General features: G+C 38.7%; 1 protein-coding gene across 1 annotated transcript in view; it reads right to left on the bottom strand.

Moving 5' to 3' along the window:
- The window catches only part of cacna1ba (calcium channel, voltage-dependent, N type, alpha 1B subunit, a), a 144,133-nt gene that overhangs the window by 76,450 nt on the left and 49,580 nt on the right, over positions 1 to 18,103 (bottom strand). Inside the window, exons 7-10 of the mRNA XM_051075122.1 lie at positions 10,261 to 10,364; positions 2,876 to 2,991; positions 2,647 to 2,733; positions 742 to 825 (exon numbers count right to left, since the gene is read on the bottom strand). Coding sequence (XP_050931079.1) covers positions 742 to 825; positions 2,647 to 2,733; positions 2,876 to 2,991; positions 10,261 to 10,364 — 391 coding nt within the window. The remainder of the gene's footprint in view (positions 1 to 741; positions 826 to 2,646; positions 2,734 to 2,875; positions 2,992 to 10,260; positions 10,365 to 18,103) is intronic.

The following is an 18,103-nucleotide window of genomic DNA, read 5'->3' as shown; positions in this document are numbered from 1 at the left end:
CCAGATCCACCTTCATTTGCATCCTTTCCTGGTTTTAACAATAGAGTAACTGATGCATTAGTGTTTGTGCGAGGTCACCTCAGATTCATTAAACATATTAAGAAAAAGTGGCATGAATTTGATGGGAAAACCATCTGGCCCAAGGTGCTCTGCCACTTTGTATAGTGTTAATTGATCCTAGTGTCTAACCTATATTTAATGGTCGGTCTAGTTTCTTGCCTTGGTCATTCCATTTATATTAGGGAACATGAGACCCTCAAGAAGCATTCCCAGGTCTGTGTTATTGGATATTTTTGTTATATATACAGAGCTCCATGAACATGTAGTAGTTGTTTTTCAACTTTGTCTGCTGACTGTAAGTGATATTCTTTTTTGAAGTTTAATGTCTGTTTCAAAAGCTTGGGAGATGTTGTCATTGGGTTTCTTAAATCTAAAACTCTGATTTTATAAAGTGATCTTTAGTCTATCTTTATTTTGTAAAGAAAAAAAGCTATAACTTCCCCTCTCATAACATTAAAAGTCTTCCAAATAAGAAATGGGGCTAAATTGTCTTTTTGGTCATTTATGAGAAATTCATCAGATTCATTATTGTGACAATCTGCCACAATAGAGCAATACATGAACCAAGCTTCTGTCAGTGTGAACAAGTTTGTGTGTTACAGTACCAGCTCAGTTTGAAGACTGGATAGTGTAAATACTTGCAGTAATTCATAGATATTGTGTCTAAGGTATCGTCCTCACCAACAGATGAGATATCAGTAAAGTGGTCCTCGCCTTCCTCTGCATTGATGAGTTCATTCTTACTCTTCTTTGTCCTTTTGAGCACTGCAAATACAATATGGAAAAAAAACATACTTCACACAGTATACAATATGTATATTATTAAATAAAGCTTCAGAAGGTTTTGTTAAAATTCAAAAGAAAGATACTTTCTCTTTTATTCTGCTTGTGATGAAATTCTAATTACTCTATATACCATACATATCATATCAAGAACAGTATCAAGACTAGATAAAAGATAAAACAGAGTTGTAGAGAGTACTAGATAGAAAACTGCTTGAATGAGTGAAGGGCATTCGTTCACCCACACTGACTCTGAACTCTGGTGAACCTCTGTACTTATTTCTAATCTCATTAGCCCTCCACCCATAATCACTTTGACTGTTATCCTGGGTGAGGCTGCAGATGAGAGACAGTAGTGGAGAAAACACACACACACACACACACACACACACACACAATCAGAGGGGGATGCCAGTGGAATTGACCCCTGTATCAGCCACATATTGATTACTCAGTTAGGAAGCTGCCCAGATGACTGCTGGTCTAACAGTATGGAGCAAGCTAGTTACTCCTACACACATACAGTATAATCTACTAACATACAGTGTTTTTATGACAGCATTTAATTCCAAAAAATGTTTCAAACTTTGGTGCTTTTAAATTGATAATTATTTGTTGGATCATTTAATAATAGACCGTAGACTGTAAGTGCAGATTAAAATGTGTTTGAGACGTGGAGAGAAATGTGTGAAGAGAGAATATGAAATATGGAAGTGATTATAGGGGCAAACATGAAAATGACTGGGGATAATGGGAGTTAAATCTTAAGCTTAGAGGATAACTCAAGAGATTTTTCACAACAGACATTTTGACTTGTCATTGTAGGAAAAGCACAGGTTCATATTACATTTAGAGCAGTTCATTAACAAGTGAAACCACACAGTGTATAGCTAATTTTTAATTTAATAAATTGACTGAATTAAGTTATACTGCAGTTTTATTTGTGATTTTACTACAAGAGTTATCACTGTAGACTTGTGTTTTTTGTTTTTTTCTGTTTGACACTACAAACTAACTGCACTAGAGTCAACTTTAAAGTGGACTAAGACGATCCGTTTCACACAGTCTCCCAGGGTTTGATTGACAGCTTTCACATGATGATGCAGGATGACATCAACAAAACTCTTCAATCAAGAAGTAATCTGCCTTACATACCATCTTTATATTTCTAGCTCATGTTTTGTTTGTGAAGAGCTAGTGTAAACATGAACATGACAAGAACTGAAAGACAGCGGCAGTGATATATTTTTTTCCCCTTAGCGCAGACCAAATGAACTGAGCTTCAGGTGTGAAAGAGTGCTAAAAGTACCCCATGCAGATTCTGAGCAGTGGTGGTGCTGCAGAGTTGTGAGCAGAGTTTCAATCACATGTTCTACCAGCAAAGGGATGTATTGATGAAGCAAATTTCTGCTGACTGTAGATGGCAGTAATGTGTAGACAGCTGATAATGGTAATGCATCACAGAAGATAGGTGGTGATGCAACAATAGAAGAGGGGAAGAAGAAAGACCACCAGCTGCTGTAGACAAAGCTCTGCAAATGTTTTAGGAAGCAGGAAACAAATGTACCTTGACAGAGTATCTGTCACATTGCAGCTGGATGCTAAATAATATGATCCCCCTAAATTTACATCAGAGATCATACCTTTTCTAGATATAGGCTATATGTATTTTGGTTTAGTCCTGGTATTTTTAGCTGGTGAAAACCTAATTATACCTCTAACAAGGCACACAGTTTTATAATCCTTTTAACCTGGTCAGTTATTTCTATCTACATAACTGACTCTAAATATGGCAGTCCTCACCAGAGTTATTGTGTTTTCTTTTGTACCAAGCTCCATCCACAGATTTCACCTCTGCATTCTTGTCTTCCTCAGCCAGCATCACCTCCTCTGCAACACAAGAACCACACTTGAATTTAAAGTAGTCACAATTAGGTCATATACCAATTACAGTCAAGTTTTTCATTTAAATGTAATTGTAATGAATAGTTTGGCCAAAGCAGACAGAAAGTGTGTGTATTTGTTTTTTGACCTGCTTTGCAAATCCACTCCAGGTATCCAGTTAATTCTCTTTCTATTTGCTGTTGTCTGCGGAGCTTCAGAAATTCTTGCCTCTTCTCCACCCGTTCTCTTTCCTTGGCAAACTCCCTGAAGAAAACACAAAGAAACCCCACACAAACACACACACACACACACACACACACACACACACACACACACACACACACAGTGAGTGAGAAAGAAAGAAAGGGAGAAATAATTATTCATCCATCCATCCATTATCTATATCGCTTGTCTGTTAAGGGTCACGGGGGGTTGGAACCTATCCCAGCTGTCACTGGCATTGGGGTACACAGGGCCAACACATAGAGACAAACAACCATTCACACTCACATTCACACCCACGGGCAATTTAGAGTCACCAATTAACCTACATGTGTTTGGACTGTGGGAGGAAGCTGGAGAACCCAGAGAGAACCCACACAGGCACAGAGAGAACATGTAAACTCTACACAGAAAAGCCCCAGGCTGACCGGGGCTCAAACCCAGAAGCTTCTTGCTGTGAGGCAACAGTGGTAACCACTGCGTCACTGCGCCACCGTGCCACCTGAGAAATGATTATCCAAAATGAAAATGAATCCAACACAGACCCTGAAGCTGGTTAACAGGTAAACAGTAGACTGGCCTCCAGCAGTTAAGACAAGATTTGGTGTTCAGTCACATTGTAGAATGGCTCAACATCAACAGCAGGGTTGTTAGCAAGCTAACAAGGCCTGAACAAGGCCCTGCTCCGTCCTCTCTAAACAACAACCATTCAGGTGCCAAGTCATGTGGCATGGACTTGAGTCCAAATCGAGGCATGAGTCTAATGACCTTAGATTTGGTACAATTCTGAATTATTTTTCAGTTCGGCCCAGTGACTTGTAACTTCACTTCACGTCAGCCTTTTGACTTGGAAAAACGTGATATCCTGCCCAAGACCAAAGATTAAAAATCAGGTTATAAGAAAGTGTGCAGCATTTTCCTGACAACAGAAACACTTTCTCTCATTCCAACGGCAATCATGCAGTACAAGCTGGAAGTAAAGATGCCTGCGACAGAGATGACCAGCAGACAAATACCAGATGACACAGAATATCACTGACATGTAAAGCTTGTTCCCCATCTCTCTCTCCCCTCATTTCCTGTCATCTCTCTTCTGTTACTAATAAAGGCTCATAGATTTGTTGCTAGACTCATTTCTAAAAACAAAAGACATTAGGGAATCTTAAAAGAATCTAGCAAGAAAGCCACTAATAACATACTGAATAACATAATAGATGTAACTGATCATGTGTTTTTTAAAATGGTAATAAGTTTATTTGGAAGTAGTACATACAAATACAAGCATTTATCATTTATCAGTTTGCACTACTAAAATTCTTATTTATCCTCTGCATTACAGTTTCATTTGGTGAAGGCTGCATAGTGACTTTGTAAGAACCAAAATATTAAGTTAAGAACTTGGACTTGACTTGGGGAATCATTGACTTGAGACTTCCATATGTCTCCAGACTTGGGTCTTAGTTTTGTCCTGGGAGAAATGGTCAAAAGTACAAAAAGAGCTACACTGTTGTGATACATGGGCATCTTCCAGCAAAAATCTGTCTGTGTCATGAAGCAACCTGGAACTGCACAGGAGGCTTTGGCTCTGTGTTATTAATCCCCCCTTTTTAAATAACACCCTCTGTGTGTGGTGACACGGCAGCTAAGGCCAGCTAACAGAATATAAAGGCAGAGAGAAATACAAATGAATGTGTTGTATATGCCAGTAAGGTGTTTACAAACAGGACATGTACATATACAGTACTTACATTATACAGGGAGTATAAGATTGTAGTAATATTATGTTATGTACATCATCTTCATTGCTGCTGTATTGCTTTGCCAACAATGGGGTTGTGGATATGTTATACCAATAAGACAGTTTTGAGTTAAAATGAGCTGAGTGGAAAATGTGATATGCAAGAGATGAGGCAGAAAGAGGGAGGTGGAATAAGAGAAGAAAAAGAGAGGCAGGGACAGAGAAACCTATAAGGAAAGAGAGAGAGTTTAAGAGACAGGAAGACAGACTATTGAAATAACAGAGCATTGCAACATCTGCATTGCAGTGGCTGCCTGCCTGTTTCCTGAGGGTGTTTGTGTTTGTATATGTGCCTGTCAGTGTGTCTAAAGCTAATTTTGTGGCTACATGTCTTTATCTCTATAGCATATGTGCAGTGCATCCATGTGTGCTGGTTGAGTGTACAGTGTGCTCTCTCTCTCTCTCTCTCTCTCTGTGTGTGCGTGTTTGTGTGTGTGTGTGTGTGTGTGCATACAGGCAGAAATTGTGGAAGCTATGATTTCCCAGCATTGTAGCAGCTTACAGTCACACTTTCTCACACAGATACACACTGATACATAAAAATATGATACAATTAAAATATGCAAATGCATATAAACACTCAGTATAGTATCCTGCATTCCTGTTATCAAACAAAAGCATTCATTCAAATGGATTACATATGTACAATGTACACCAACTAAAACCACTGACAGGTGAAGTGATCTCATTACAATCCAATGTTCCGCTAAGAAACCTTGGGTTCTTCATTCATCTGGATGTTTAACACATACTACACACCTAAATATTGTTGTAGATCCCCCCCCCACCACCCCCAACCCAGCAACAGCATTCCCAAATCATAGGGGCCTTGCTCAGCACAACAATGCTCCCACCACACCACTAAAACTGCTCAGAATTTTCTTCTGCCTTAAGAAGTTGTTGTAGCTAACATGTCCATAAACAGTTAACACAGAGCAATACTATCATCCCACTGGAATTGTATTTTCATCTAATACACACATCTAAGACACACTGTTAGCTAGGATACAGTCACAGTTAAGTTAGACAAACTAGAGATGTGTGAGAGGAGTTTTTAGAGTTCAGAAGAAGTGACTGACTGTGGTTTAACTTTGAACACAGCCACACCTCATCCCAGTCTGTCCATGCTGATAGAATAAAAGCTGATTGAATGGCCCTGATCTCCCATGGGGGTCTGCAGCCTCTCAACCCTGCATGTATCTGCTCTCCTGCCTGCTCTGAAGCTCAGATCATGGCCTTTAAACAATGACATGGCCCCCGCGTGGCCCTGCCAGACAGCATCACTGACCTTCCACCTCCAAAGTAACTGTAAGGCCACCTGACAATCTCTAGAGAGCAGGAAACAGAGAGGACAAGATAACCACAGAAGAGGCAGCTAAAAGCTACCGGCCTTCTAAAGCTTTTGTCAAGCCTTTCTTTCATACAGTATAGATGTATGGTATGTGTGTGTATGTGAGAGTAAGAATTTGAAAAGTTACGTTTATGAACAATCAATTTTTAATCAGTAACATAGTATTCTTTGCATTGCTCTTGTCTATACTGATGACATCATTCCAACATTTACAGTGTAGTTTGTAAAAAATATGTGCCCCTGATCCAATGAGCACAAACAACAAAAACAAGAGCTAACTTGAGTCAGGGGTCAGCAAACCTGGAGTGTAATCAGTGAAATAAGATTGGAGGTGGGAGTTAGAACTACTTTAACTAATAAAAAGACTCAAACATTTTCAGTTTGCTATATACAAGAAGAATCTGCTAATGTGAACCAGGCCTCGCAAAAAATAATTCTAAGATTTAAAATCAAGAATTGCTAATTTGCATAAAGATGGAAATGGTTACAAAGTTTGGTGCTGTATTTCATTGTGAGGTCATAACTATTTTCTTTTTTTGTGGTTAGAATGATTTGACCTTTAAATATAAGTAATGTTATATGTACATGGTGTGTGTTGAGCAAAATAAAACTAATATGTTGTTATTTTCATATATATAATCAAAATAATCTCGGTCTGTATGTCTATGTCATTTTTTTCCAACAACAAGCGTGTTGCTTAGGACCCAAGTATGTGTGTGTCAACTGTGAAATTAATGATATAATGTTTGTACTCAAAAATAATATCATTTCTGTACCTGGCTGCCTGTTTAAGATAATAGCATTAGTTTACACACAGTCATGAAAAAAGGTAACGCAGAAATAACTGAGGAAAATTATGGACATAAAAATGACTGCAAAGTGGAGCTGACTGCAGTTTGTTCACTGTAGTTCACTCCACTCCCAACAGCACCCAATTAATTGCTGTCAAAATTAAATAAACAAGAAAATGTTGAGACTTATCAGAAGGACAATCATCAGTGCAACATTCTGGGCTCTGTGGCAGAGTGGTCAGATGGAAACCTTTCCTCAGTGAAACATCTAATAAAGGATTCTCAGACTCTGAGAATCAAGATTCAGGAAATAAGACATGATGCTTTGAACTGTTTCTATCTGTGACCATCAGGTTCTTGGTCACCTTTGTTAACAAGGCTGTTTCCCCTGATTGCTCAGTTTGGCTCAGACAGCCAGCTCTAGGAAGAGTCCTGGTTGTTCCAGACACTGACATAGCATATAACATCACAATCCATTACAATTTAATAATTTGTATGATGTGCCTTTATTTTGAAATTCCCCCAGCATGTCTTTCTCAGCCGGGGCGTGCACACCTCCAAACAAAATATGAGTGATGATCTGAGGAAAAATGGCACCTATATCTGAAGGTGTAGTGTGTAACTATGATAAAGGAAGACTGTACTACTTTGGTTATTATTACTAATTTCTAAAAATGTTTCGTTTTAGGCTCTAAATAGGAGTAAGGTTTACACAATATCCTGCTTTAATGTATGCAAATAGGAATTTAATGTTCTTTCAGTTTTCTTACATAGAATGTGAAAAATGTAAAGCTCAATATATCAGAATGTGACACTTTACAGTAAACATGTCTATTTATAGTAAAAGAGAAGATTGTTTTTCATTTAAATGTCTGGTTGAGCTCAGGAATATAAATGTCAAATGATATTTTAGTTGCTGTTTGTGATTTGATATGAATGGAAGTGATCAGCAGATGATATTGTCTCATATCGATCACTGGCTTCTGAGTTGAATCAAATTGAAATTGTATGGTAGCAGAATTTGTGATATCAGCAAACAGCAAATTGTTGTCCATTGAATTGATACGTCATAATGTGAAAGAGCTTGATTTGCACACCTAGTGCTTAGGGCCTGTTCTTGTGCTGCCATTATCAGAGCCTCTGTTATCCTTCAGGCCAGCCTTTTCTAACCACTGATAGGAGTCCTTGATGTCATCCACTTCCGTTAGCAGTTCATTCTGGGGGGCATGTACATGTTGATGGTTTGGATCTTATTACTGCCATTGAGCTGTCTCCTCAGCACCTGTCTTACCCTCTGGAGGTATCAGGTTGTGGCTGATCTCCTTGCGTCCTCATCATGACTTCAATTGGCCTGAGGGATACCCAGGTACTTGTAGCTGTCCAATATATCTGCTATCCAGGCTTCTGGTCACTGCATCCCTTCAGTCCTGACCACCGTCCCTGTATTTGCCACCATGTAGCCACACTTATGCAGTGATCTATCTGAGGGGGTTCAGGCCGATGCAGAGCAGCAGTGGGAACGGTGTATCACCTTGGTATATGGCACAACTGATGTTGGAGTCGGCTTGCAGAGTTGTTTTCCACAGCCGCTCTTTCTGCATGTATGTTATCAGTGCACTTGTGTGGGGGATTGAGTCGTAGGCTTTCTTGTAGTGAATCCTGTCAATCCTGAGTTTTGACTGCTCTATTGACCAGTAGCTGGTGCTTTGATCCTCTTGTGTTATTCATCACTATGAAGAGCATCCCTTTCCACTTTGTCACACTGTTTTTCCACTGTTTTTTGATACATTGTTATTATAGAAATATTAATTAAACTGCTTGAAACACTGGAAATCCATAAATCCTCCAACACCTCAGCACTGGAAAAACTGAATCTATTATTACTGAAATATTTAAAGGAAAATAGACAAAGAAAAAAATAAACAAAAAAACTAGTAACTCATATGGTTGAGGAACCACAGGGGGATTTTGATTACATGTTTGATTCTTGGTCTATTATAACTGTACAGCTACCTGACCCAATACAAAAATTAAATTACTATCACAATTTGGTATGGGCGATATACTGTAGCTTAAATTTTGCACAAGTGGAGGATGGGATACAACACTCAGAGACTGCTGATGCTGAGAGATGATAATAACTGCAAAGTAATGATATAAAACAGACAATAAAAACACAGTCTTCTGCCATTTTCAGTGGTGATGCTCACAACTCAGTGCCTGCTATTTGTGTTGTTTTATAATGAGGGAGTATGTTCCACAGAATTACACTGGTTCTGCACACCATGCATAGTATCTAGTCTGCTCAAGGTGTGGCAGATTGATGTAATCATGTGAATTTATGTTTTAATAAAATCTCATGAATATTAAAGCTGCCACAGAATTTGTTAATTAGTAAATGCAAAAGCAGCACATGCTCTGGATGAAGGGAAATCTCTAAATGTGGGATGTCTGCATGTTGACATTGATGAGTTACCTCATTAGTGATACCTCCTGTAATATTACACCCTAACTATTAGTATTTTGGAGAGTGTTTGCTAAATCTCTGCCCTAAACACTGACTGTCTAATTAAAGTTCAGGCTAACATCAGCAGCTGTATCCTCCTGTTGTTTAGATTTTGAGATGTTTACACTCCAGCAACCCCAGCAACATTACCTGAGTATTATGATTGCCAAATGCATAACCCTCATCCTTAAAGTGAAAGTACACTTTTTGAAAATATTCTGCAAACATTTACTGTATGTAATCTGAGCAGCCAAATATGGTTGTGTTGAACAAAATAATAGTGTGATAATAGTTTGATATTAAGTTTGATTTACCTATTACTGCATAATTAGAGTAAGAGTATGACTCTTATTCCTCTTGCAATCCTCTTGGGATTGACTCACTACAGTCACTCAGTCAGCTGATAAGTGGTCACTAGGAGAGCGAGCTGTCTCCAGACGTCTGACTGAACAAAACCTGAAGCAACCACTTGCTGTTTCTTTGTCAGAGGCTGTGGGAACATGAGAAAACTGCAGTTCAAACCTATTCACTTTTACCAGTCTTATTTCGTAGGACACAGCACTCACTTCAATCACATCATGATGGTTTGTCAGTGTCATGATGCACATCATCACATTTTCTGAATCGCAATACATCATGTCACGGTGCATTGTTACATCCCTAGAAGCAGGCATACACAAAATTCCTCTACGACCTATACCTGCATGTCACACTGACTGTTCCACTGCCTGTACAAACAGGTTTTATAACAGTTTTGTTATGTTGCACTACTGATTCACTATGGCAGACAGCAAGAAATAGACAGGCATGTAAATAACATCTCTGAAAATGCTCGGCTCAGGTCATCCTCACAGTTTATACTCACCCTGACAGCACGCCTAGCACCAGGTTGAGCATGAAGAAGGAACCGATGATGATGAGGGGGATGAAGTACAGCCAGTTCCATGTGTTCCCTGAGGCATCGTTGGCCTAAACACATTAACATAAGGCACTTATTAATACTGTTGAGTTGTTGCAATTTAAGGATAAGACTAACATTAATCAATATTCTCTTACTTTCAATAAAGTGCATGAAAAAGCCAAAACCAGCAATGTGTTAAACAATTAACACATAAAATTTAATTTGTGAAAAAGGTTGAATGATTTGAAAGTGATGACAATATATATCGCGATAGAACCTTTCCTCAATAGACATATATGACAAGGTTGATAACAACATTGCTGGAACCCGTTCTACCTCTGTTCTGACAGATAAAAAAAAAAAAAAAAAAAAAAAAAGCCAATGATAACGATAATATCGCCGCGCCGAACCAATCATGTAGCTGGAACAGAGTTATGTCAGGTTAGGCACGCACACAGCACGGAGCGCTGGAGTAACACAGGAGTAGCACATGAGCTGATGTGTAGGATGCTGCAGCCCTGCGCAGATATACATCAGGAGTAGGAGCGAGATAAAAGAGAAAATGAGTTGTTCCAGTAGAAAATACAAAATATAAATACAAATCTGACTTAACATTAGCTTCTGTTTACCCTCTTTCTCTCTCTCCCTGTCGGCTCAACTGGGTATTTTGCAAATTTAAAATAGGCTATTGCAGTAGCGGCAATAAGTTTCCTGTTTTGGGCCGTCACTATAAAACGTATATAGCGGCGACACTGCAGACATAAAGCTGGTGTCTTGGTCATAGCTCAGTTCTCTCTTGAACACTGTCAGTTGGTTTTAACTCGTCATATAACCGGTAGTTTCAACTTTCTCGCGACTAGCATACAGTGACTCACACTGCCTGCATCATGCTGTCACCCTGTCCTCTGTTTCCATCAAGTATCTAACTCCACAGTTAGTTTTGTGGTTTGATCATTTCAAGACAAAAATCTGGTTGTAAAGTTTACAGCCGTGCAGTGCTCTGTGTATGAACTGTGAGGCAGCTTTTTTAAAAAGTGTAGCAACTCATCCACTGACTGTGAGTTCAGGATCTTCCCAACTGATGTATGAAATGGTCGACATTGGCCTTATGGTATCTTCACATCTCACTCAGGAGTAAAGAAGAACCTCTAAGTTCGACAGAAATAGTGATTTGATTTATATTGAGATTTATATCAATATTGACCAATTTTTTTTCCACATCGCCCAGCCCTAGCAGGAGATAACCAGATAATCGGTGGTCATCAAGCTAAAAACTCTCACACCCCTGACATTGTTTAAAGTGGGACAGATACGATTGTGACAGTCAAAAAATAAAAATAAAAAAAATTAAAAAATATGCTGCCAGAAAAAGAGATGTCAAGATGCTTTTTTGTACACCTGGGCATGTTACAAACGATCAGACGATGTATGTATGAGTTACATCAACTTCCTGATTAATGAAAAAAATAACATTTTTTGCACACCACCCTCATCAGGCCCTGTCCCCAAGTGGACCCTGTCGGGGGTACTGCAGGAGAATGGGGTACCTGGGCTGCTGATGTGACCCATCCGGTCCCTGTACAACCAAAGTGAGAGCTGTGTTCACATTCTTGGCATAGTGATATTCATGGACAGGATCTCAAGGCGCAGCTGAGTCTGGTTTGGGGACCTCGGAACTGCATCTCTGCTCTTTGCAGATGATGTAGTGACCATGACCTTCAGCATGCACTGGGGCAGGTTACAGCCAAGTATGATGCAGTCGGGATGAGGGTCAGGTTCTCCAAGTTTTAGGCAATGGTTCTCAGCCAGAAAACAATGGATTGCTCCCTCTGGGTGGGGAAAAAGTTGCTGCCACAACTGCTGGTGGATAGAGATAGGGTGAGGAGCTCAGAGTAGAGCTGCCGCTCCTTCACATCGAAAGAGGTCAGTTGAGGTGGTTCCAGCATATTGATTGGGATGCCTCTGGGTGCCTTTCTTTGGAGGTTTTTGGGGCACATTCAACTGGGAGGAGACCTCAGGGTAGACTCAGAACTCACTGTATGGATTACATATCTCATCTGGCTGGAGGAAAATATTACTTGGGAGAAGGATGTCTGGAATACCCTGCTTTGCGTGTTGCTGACCCCGCATAAGCAGAAGAAAATGGGTGGATGGATGGATTTGAACTATGATTTGCTCATCCTCCCAAACACAGGGTAAAGCCACTACCCAGCTGCAGGGATGATTTTATCTTTACCTTATCCAGACCTTATCAGTCCATTTCACACTGTTACTCATTCTTTTTCATTACTAAATAACAGGGTTTTTTTAATTAATCATTTTTAATGAAGAATGAATTCAGAGAATATGACTAAATATTGTCTCCAGAGCAGCTGTAGCAAAGTTACTATAAATTCAATACCTCAGTGGAAAGAAGAGGAAATACAAAGAAGGGTGCAATAATAATAATAATGGGTGCAGCCAGACCATTCTTTAATGCTGACACAGTGTTGTGGAGATAGATCTGGCTATGCATAACTAGCTATGTACATATGTTCCTTTAGGAGAGAAATGCTAGGCTTCATGTTTATATTATATTATCCTCTTTTTATTCTGCCTCTACTGTAAAATCACTGGCTTCATTTGGAAATACAAGACAATAAAATGGGTTTTGGCGTTTGAGTGGAGCAGAGGTGTGCTTGTTTGCTGTGATGACAGAAGCAGCAGTCACAATCTGAGGCTCATGTTCTCTATTATGATTTCCACTCTGCCTGAGGGCTTTCTGCTGTATTGATGTTTACAGAATTTCTCACAGTGGACACTCACACTCCCATTATTACTTTGGGAGGTTAATTTCATTGCTGGGAATTGTCTGGTAATGCACTAATATACTGAAACCCATTGTGATGCCTTGCGTGTGTTAATTTCTCATTTTGCATTCCTGGATTTTTCTCATTGTTTTCTCAGATAAAGGAAGGGCCTCTTCACCATTTTTTTTGTTTATTTTTTGTTATTAGCTGAGCAGCACTATAATTGCTTCTGCCACACAACAAAGGTATTATGCATCTTAATCAGAGGGTAAAATGCTTACATAAAACTCAGAATACACATGACAGCAAGAATAAACCTTGAAAGAAAGTTGACTGTTATCTCTCAACAACCTGTACAGCTGTGTGTCAGTTCCCTCGACACTTTGTATCCTTTTTATCAATTACCATTGTCATAACCTTACAAAGTTATGATGGCTAAAGTTTTAGCAAAAAGTTACCTATTTACACATCCTACAGACACAGGTATAGGAATCATTTGGAGTTATGTTTGTTTCCATCTGATGACTGTGATGACTGTCTGATATTCACTCTTTTTAGTTCTGAGAAAAATATCTGGCCTTTTTGATTCCTTGAAAACCTGGTTAGCACAAAACAGCAGACAGAAAAAGTTAAACCAGTTGATGAACATACTGGGAAATTTCACAGCTTAAGACACTGTTATATTTCTCCAAAACAGCCTCAATAGAAAGGGTGTATGGGACTTATGGTCAGCAGGAGAAAGAAACATGACTCCAAATGAATGTTAATGGTGTTCTGAGCCTGGTTCATGGAAACAGGTTTGTGAATATGTTAGCAATATCAACTTCATAAGTTCACAACACTGATTGGTGCTGCTTTAATATTAAAATACTGCAGTGTAGCTTAAACTACAGAGCCTTTTTTGACAAAAGAGTCATGGTATAAGAAAAGTTGTATTAGATTTACAAGGAAACCTTGAGCAGAGTACAATGAATATCAAAAACAGGTCTTTATATCACAGTGCCAAACAGCTGCCATATGGCAGCAGAAATTAAGCAGTCAATACTGACATAGGACACCACTGTTCATTTCCCATTTCCTGCTAACAATATGTTAGTTCTCACCAGCATTTTTCTTTTAACCCTAACGATGATCCTTCACAAACAAATTACTTGTTACGCCTAAACCTGGCCAAACCTTAACGACTGTGTATGAATTTAAGAAATTACTAGGCAGCTCAGATTTGGTGTACTAAATTGAAATATGAAAAAAAATAAAGAAGGAAATGTGAAACATTGCTCAGTTGTTGACTGTCCTCCTTGCAATAAGCTTATTCGGCTAAATTAACCTGTGGCTCAGCGCCCCTCATGTTCGTCTTGTAAATACATGACTCCTTGCTAGCAGAGAGGACACGTGGTAGAGGGGAGGACAGATGAACAGCTTGCTAATAGCTTGCTAGCAGCTTGTGTTTGTCATTTGAAAAAAAAAAAAAAAGATACAAGAGGATTTCATATATGTAATGGATATGTATCAACCTTTGGTTTTAATTTCCTGGAGCTACGAGTTTTGAAACCTAAGTGATACTGTATTATACAGGCAAGTAGTGACACAGGTGGTTAAAGGGATTAAAAACAGCATTTGCTGGTAATGTCAATCTGTAAATTTAATTACCTGAGGACAGGGACTGACAGGGGCTGAGATCTTTGACCAATTAGTTGCTTCTTGTTAGTCAAAATAAGCATGGAACAGTAAGAAACCCTCTGAAAAGAGAAAAACTGTGATGATAACAAGCCCTTGTTCATGTTAATGTCATCATTTCAATCTGTGAAATCTTACTGATCACAGAATGCAATTACAAAGGGCCATAAACACAATGTTATACCAACTGCTGTCACATCGCACAATAGATAACCAAATAATACTGCTAAAATTGTTATTAGTGAAAATGTATTATTGAAGTAGACTGAATTTAAAGAAGGAGACAGTGTGATGAGGAAGAGGAGATGATTTTGACACAGAGAGCAGAGAGTAAAACAGATTAAAGAATAACAGATAATTATTTTAACATGCGGGGCATGCACACCACAAGAATAATTCCTTTAGTGTGTCAACTAATTGTAGTTGATAAAACTAAGCAGTGTTACAGCTGTGAGTACTGCATCTGGGTTCTGTCCAGATGTTCCTAATAGATAACTATTTTTCACAGCTATTGACCTTTGTGTTTAGATCATGTTTGTCCTACATGCCAGGAAAACATGTAAAGGCGAAGATGTATTAACAAAATTTTATCTTAGTACTGGAAGGGACAAAGTGGGACTTGACATCAGATATATCAGTGCCTTCAAAGGTTAGTGGAATCCTCTATTTGTTTAATCATGGGTTTTTTTGTCTAATATTTGTTACGTGTGTTATAACTAGGTTGTGGTATCCTCACTTATACTCCATTTGAAAAAGGAGATTTTCTGTTGGAATATCGAAGGGAACTAATAAGTAAACAAGAGTGTGAGAGGAGACAGAGACTTTACCATGACAGCCTGAAGGTATCCATGTTTGAATTCCATTTTAATGGAAAACTGTGGTGGTGAGTCCTATATGTCATTGCTTTGTGTAATCAGAATTAAACAACACATTTTTTTTCTTTGTTTTACTGAACATATACAATGGGATCTAAAAGTCAGAAGCCTGTTTCCAGACTATATTGTTGATGGAAGGCTAATTAGCCTGAGTCAGGCTAATTTATATTGCCTAAATACAAATGTTTTGTAATAATGTGTTACTTGTGCTTTTGTTGTGTAGCGCAAAAGAGGATGGGTCACTTGGAATACTCGTAAATGACGACCATATAAATCCCAATGCCAAGATGAAGCACTTGATAGTGGAAGGGAAGTGTGTGTTTTTTGCAACATGTGACATAAGTCCAGGAGAGGGGATCACCTATCATTATGGTGAAAAAGACTGGCTGTGGTGATGCAAGGTGGTCAAAATTTTACTTTGTGGAATTGATAGTTCTCATAAAGGACATGCTTAGTCTGATATTTGTTATTAAAATCTCCAGACACTCAAAGAAATGTCTACAGAGGGGCAACAGGGTGAGGTATCCTCCATATCAGGGCCCTCTACAAGTACTCAAAAGGCATCAACAAGACAGTGGCCAAAAAAGGTATCTACAGCTGCATCAACTGGTCTTGTCAAAAGCTTTGATGAGGTAAGTTAGATCTTATAAACACAGCTACGCTACCACATGCAGGTAGCAGAAATTAAGTGTGTATGATGGGTGCTATAATTGCTTCTCATGGATGGGGACTGTTGGCTGTACTGAGCTACTATTGACCATTGACTGGTTCAACTCTTTGATGCTGAGACAATCAAACATAATTTGTTGATCAGGATATTATTATATAACCTTGCTACAATTTCCCCAACCATAGCTGAAGATTTTGAATATCTTCATAAAAGACAGATTAAAATTATCCAGTGAGGTTCTAAGGCAAAGCTGTCCCCTTATTCTTTTTGTTAAATGTGGGATTGTTTCATTTATTCAAATCTCACATATCCAGTACCTGCGTGGTTAATGTCCTGTTTCCATATGCTTTATCTGCTACAGCTAATGACTGAGAGAAACCAAATCAAGACAGCTGAAGAGAACCAGATTCAGAGTCCAGTGCCTGGTCCAGTCAGCAGGGATGGAAAGGTAAATATAATCTAATGTGTTGTTTATTGATAACACTTGTGGCAAACTCCACCGACATGTTTGATGGGTGCAGTCAGTGTGTGTGTGTGTGTGTGTGTGTGTGTGTGTATGCAGTCATCTGTGATATGATTTACATGGACAATGGTATGTAAGGTCCTTCTAATGAAATGCTTTTCAAAGTGTAGGTCTGCATAATGTCTGAGTGTGTGTGTATATATATGAAGCAGTGATCCACTCAAATATGATTTAGAAGGTCCATGCAGTTAACAAGGTCCTTCCTTCATGTCATCACTATGGTTTTTAAAAATACTTGGACAACCTGCATTTGATCTGTCTGCTAGTTTAATGGGCATGTTGTTTACATCTGATGGATGAGAACTGAGTCATTAGTAATAAATGCAGTAGAACATTGTCTTATTCAAAACTCATTGATACAAATCTAGGAACTATGAAGGCACAGAGTCACTCACAAAAAAAAAAAAACATACAGCCAACTTCATAGAGTTTGGTTTGCAGTATTTTTCTTGTTTATCTTGACTTACTGCATAGATCTAAGATATACATGTACACTGTATATATTAAATGGTATGCTGTTCATGACTGTAACACATTCAACGTGCTATAGGTATGCATGCTTAAGTACAGCCCTGTTTATTACTTTTTATCTCTCAATCCCCAGATTCCAGGAAGTCAGTCTTCAAAGAACTTAAAACATTGACTAGCCAAAGCTAGAAAGTCCTTTTTTTTCTGATCCTAACAATGTCTAAAATGAGACAAACAGACACTAAACACTACTGTAATTCTCTTGTTTGTTCCATTTTAGATGACCAGTGAAAATAATAATCAGTTCACTTGTTCAAGTCAAATAGATCTAGTTGTCAGTAGTGAAAAGGTAAATTGTGTGTCAGATTGATATTGGATTGAAATGTATTTGCTCTTTTAGGACTTTGTAGATGTAAACATGTGAATGTGAAATATTTTGCTGTTCAAACTGCTGATGTTTTATTAACATTCTGCCAACAGTGTCAAAATAATTGCCTTGTGTGCACATCAATATCCTCCTTGGACAAATGCATTCAGTGTGTGGTACCTGTATCCTCCTTAACCCTCGTGTTGTCCTCTGAGTCAAAGTGACCCAGCTCCACTGTAAAGAATCTGGGAGTCATCTTTGATCAGGATATGTCCCTTAAATCACACATAAAACAAACTTCTCGGACTGCCTTCTTTCACCTGTGTAATTAAAATTAGACATTTTCTGTCTCAAAAGGATGCATAAAAACTAGTCCATGCATTTGTTACTTCCAGGCTGGACTACTGTAATTCATTATTATCAGGCTGCCCCAACAAG

The sequence above is a fragment of the Lates calcarifer genome, linkage group LG13, assembly GCF_001640805.2.
Source record: "Lates calcarifer isolate ASB-BC8 linkage group LG13, TLL_Latcal_v3, whole genome shotgun sequence".
NCBI lineage: Eukaryota > Metazoa > Chordata > Actinopteri > Centropomidae > Lates > Lates calcarifer.
The sequence above is the reverse complement of the archived record's forward strand: the minus strand, read 5'-3'. Positions and strand labels throughout refer to the sequence as shown.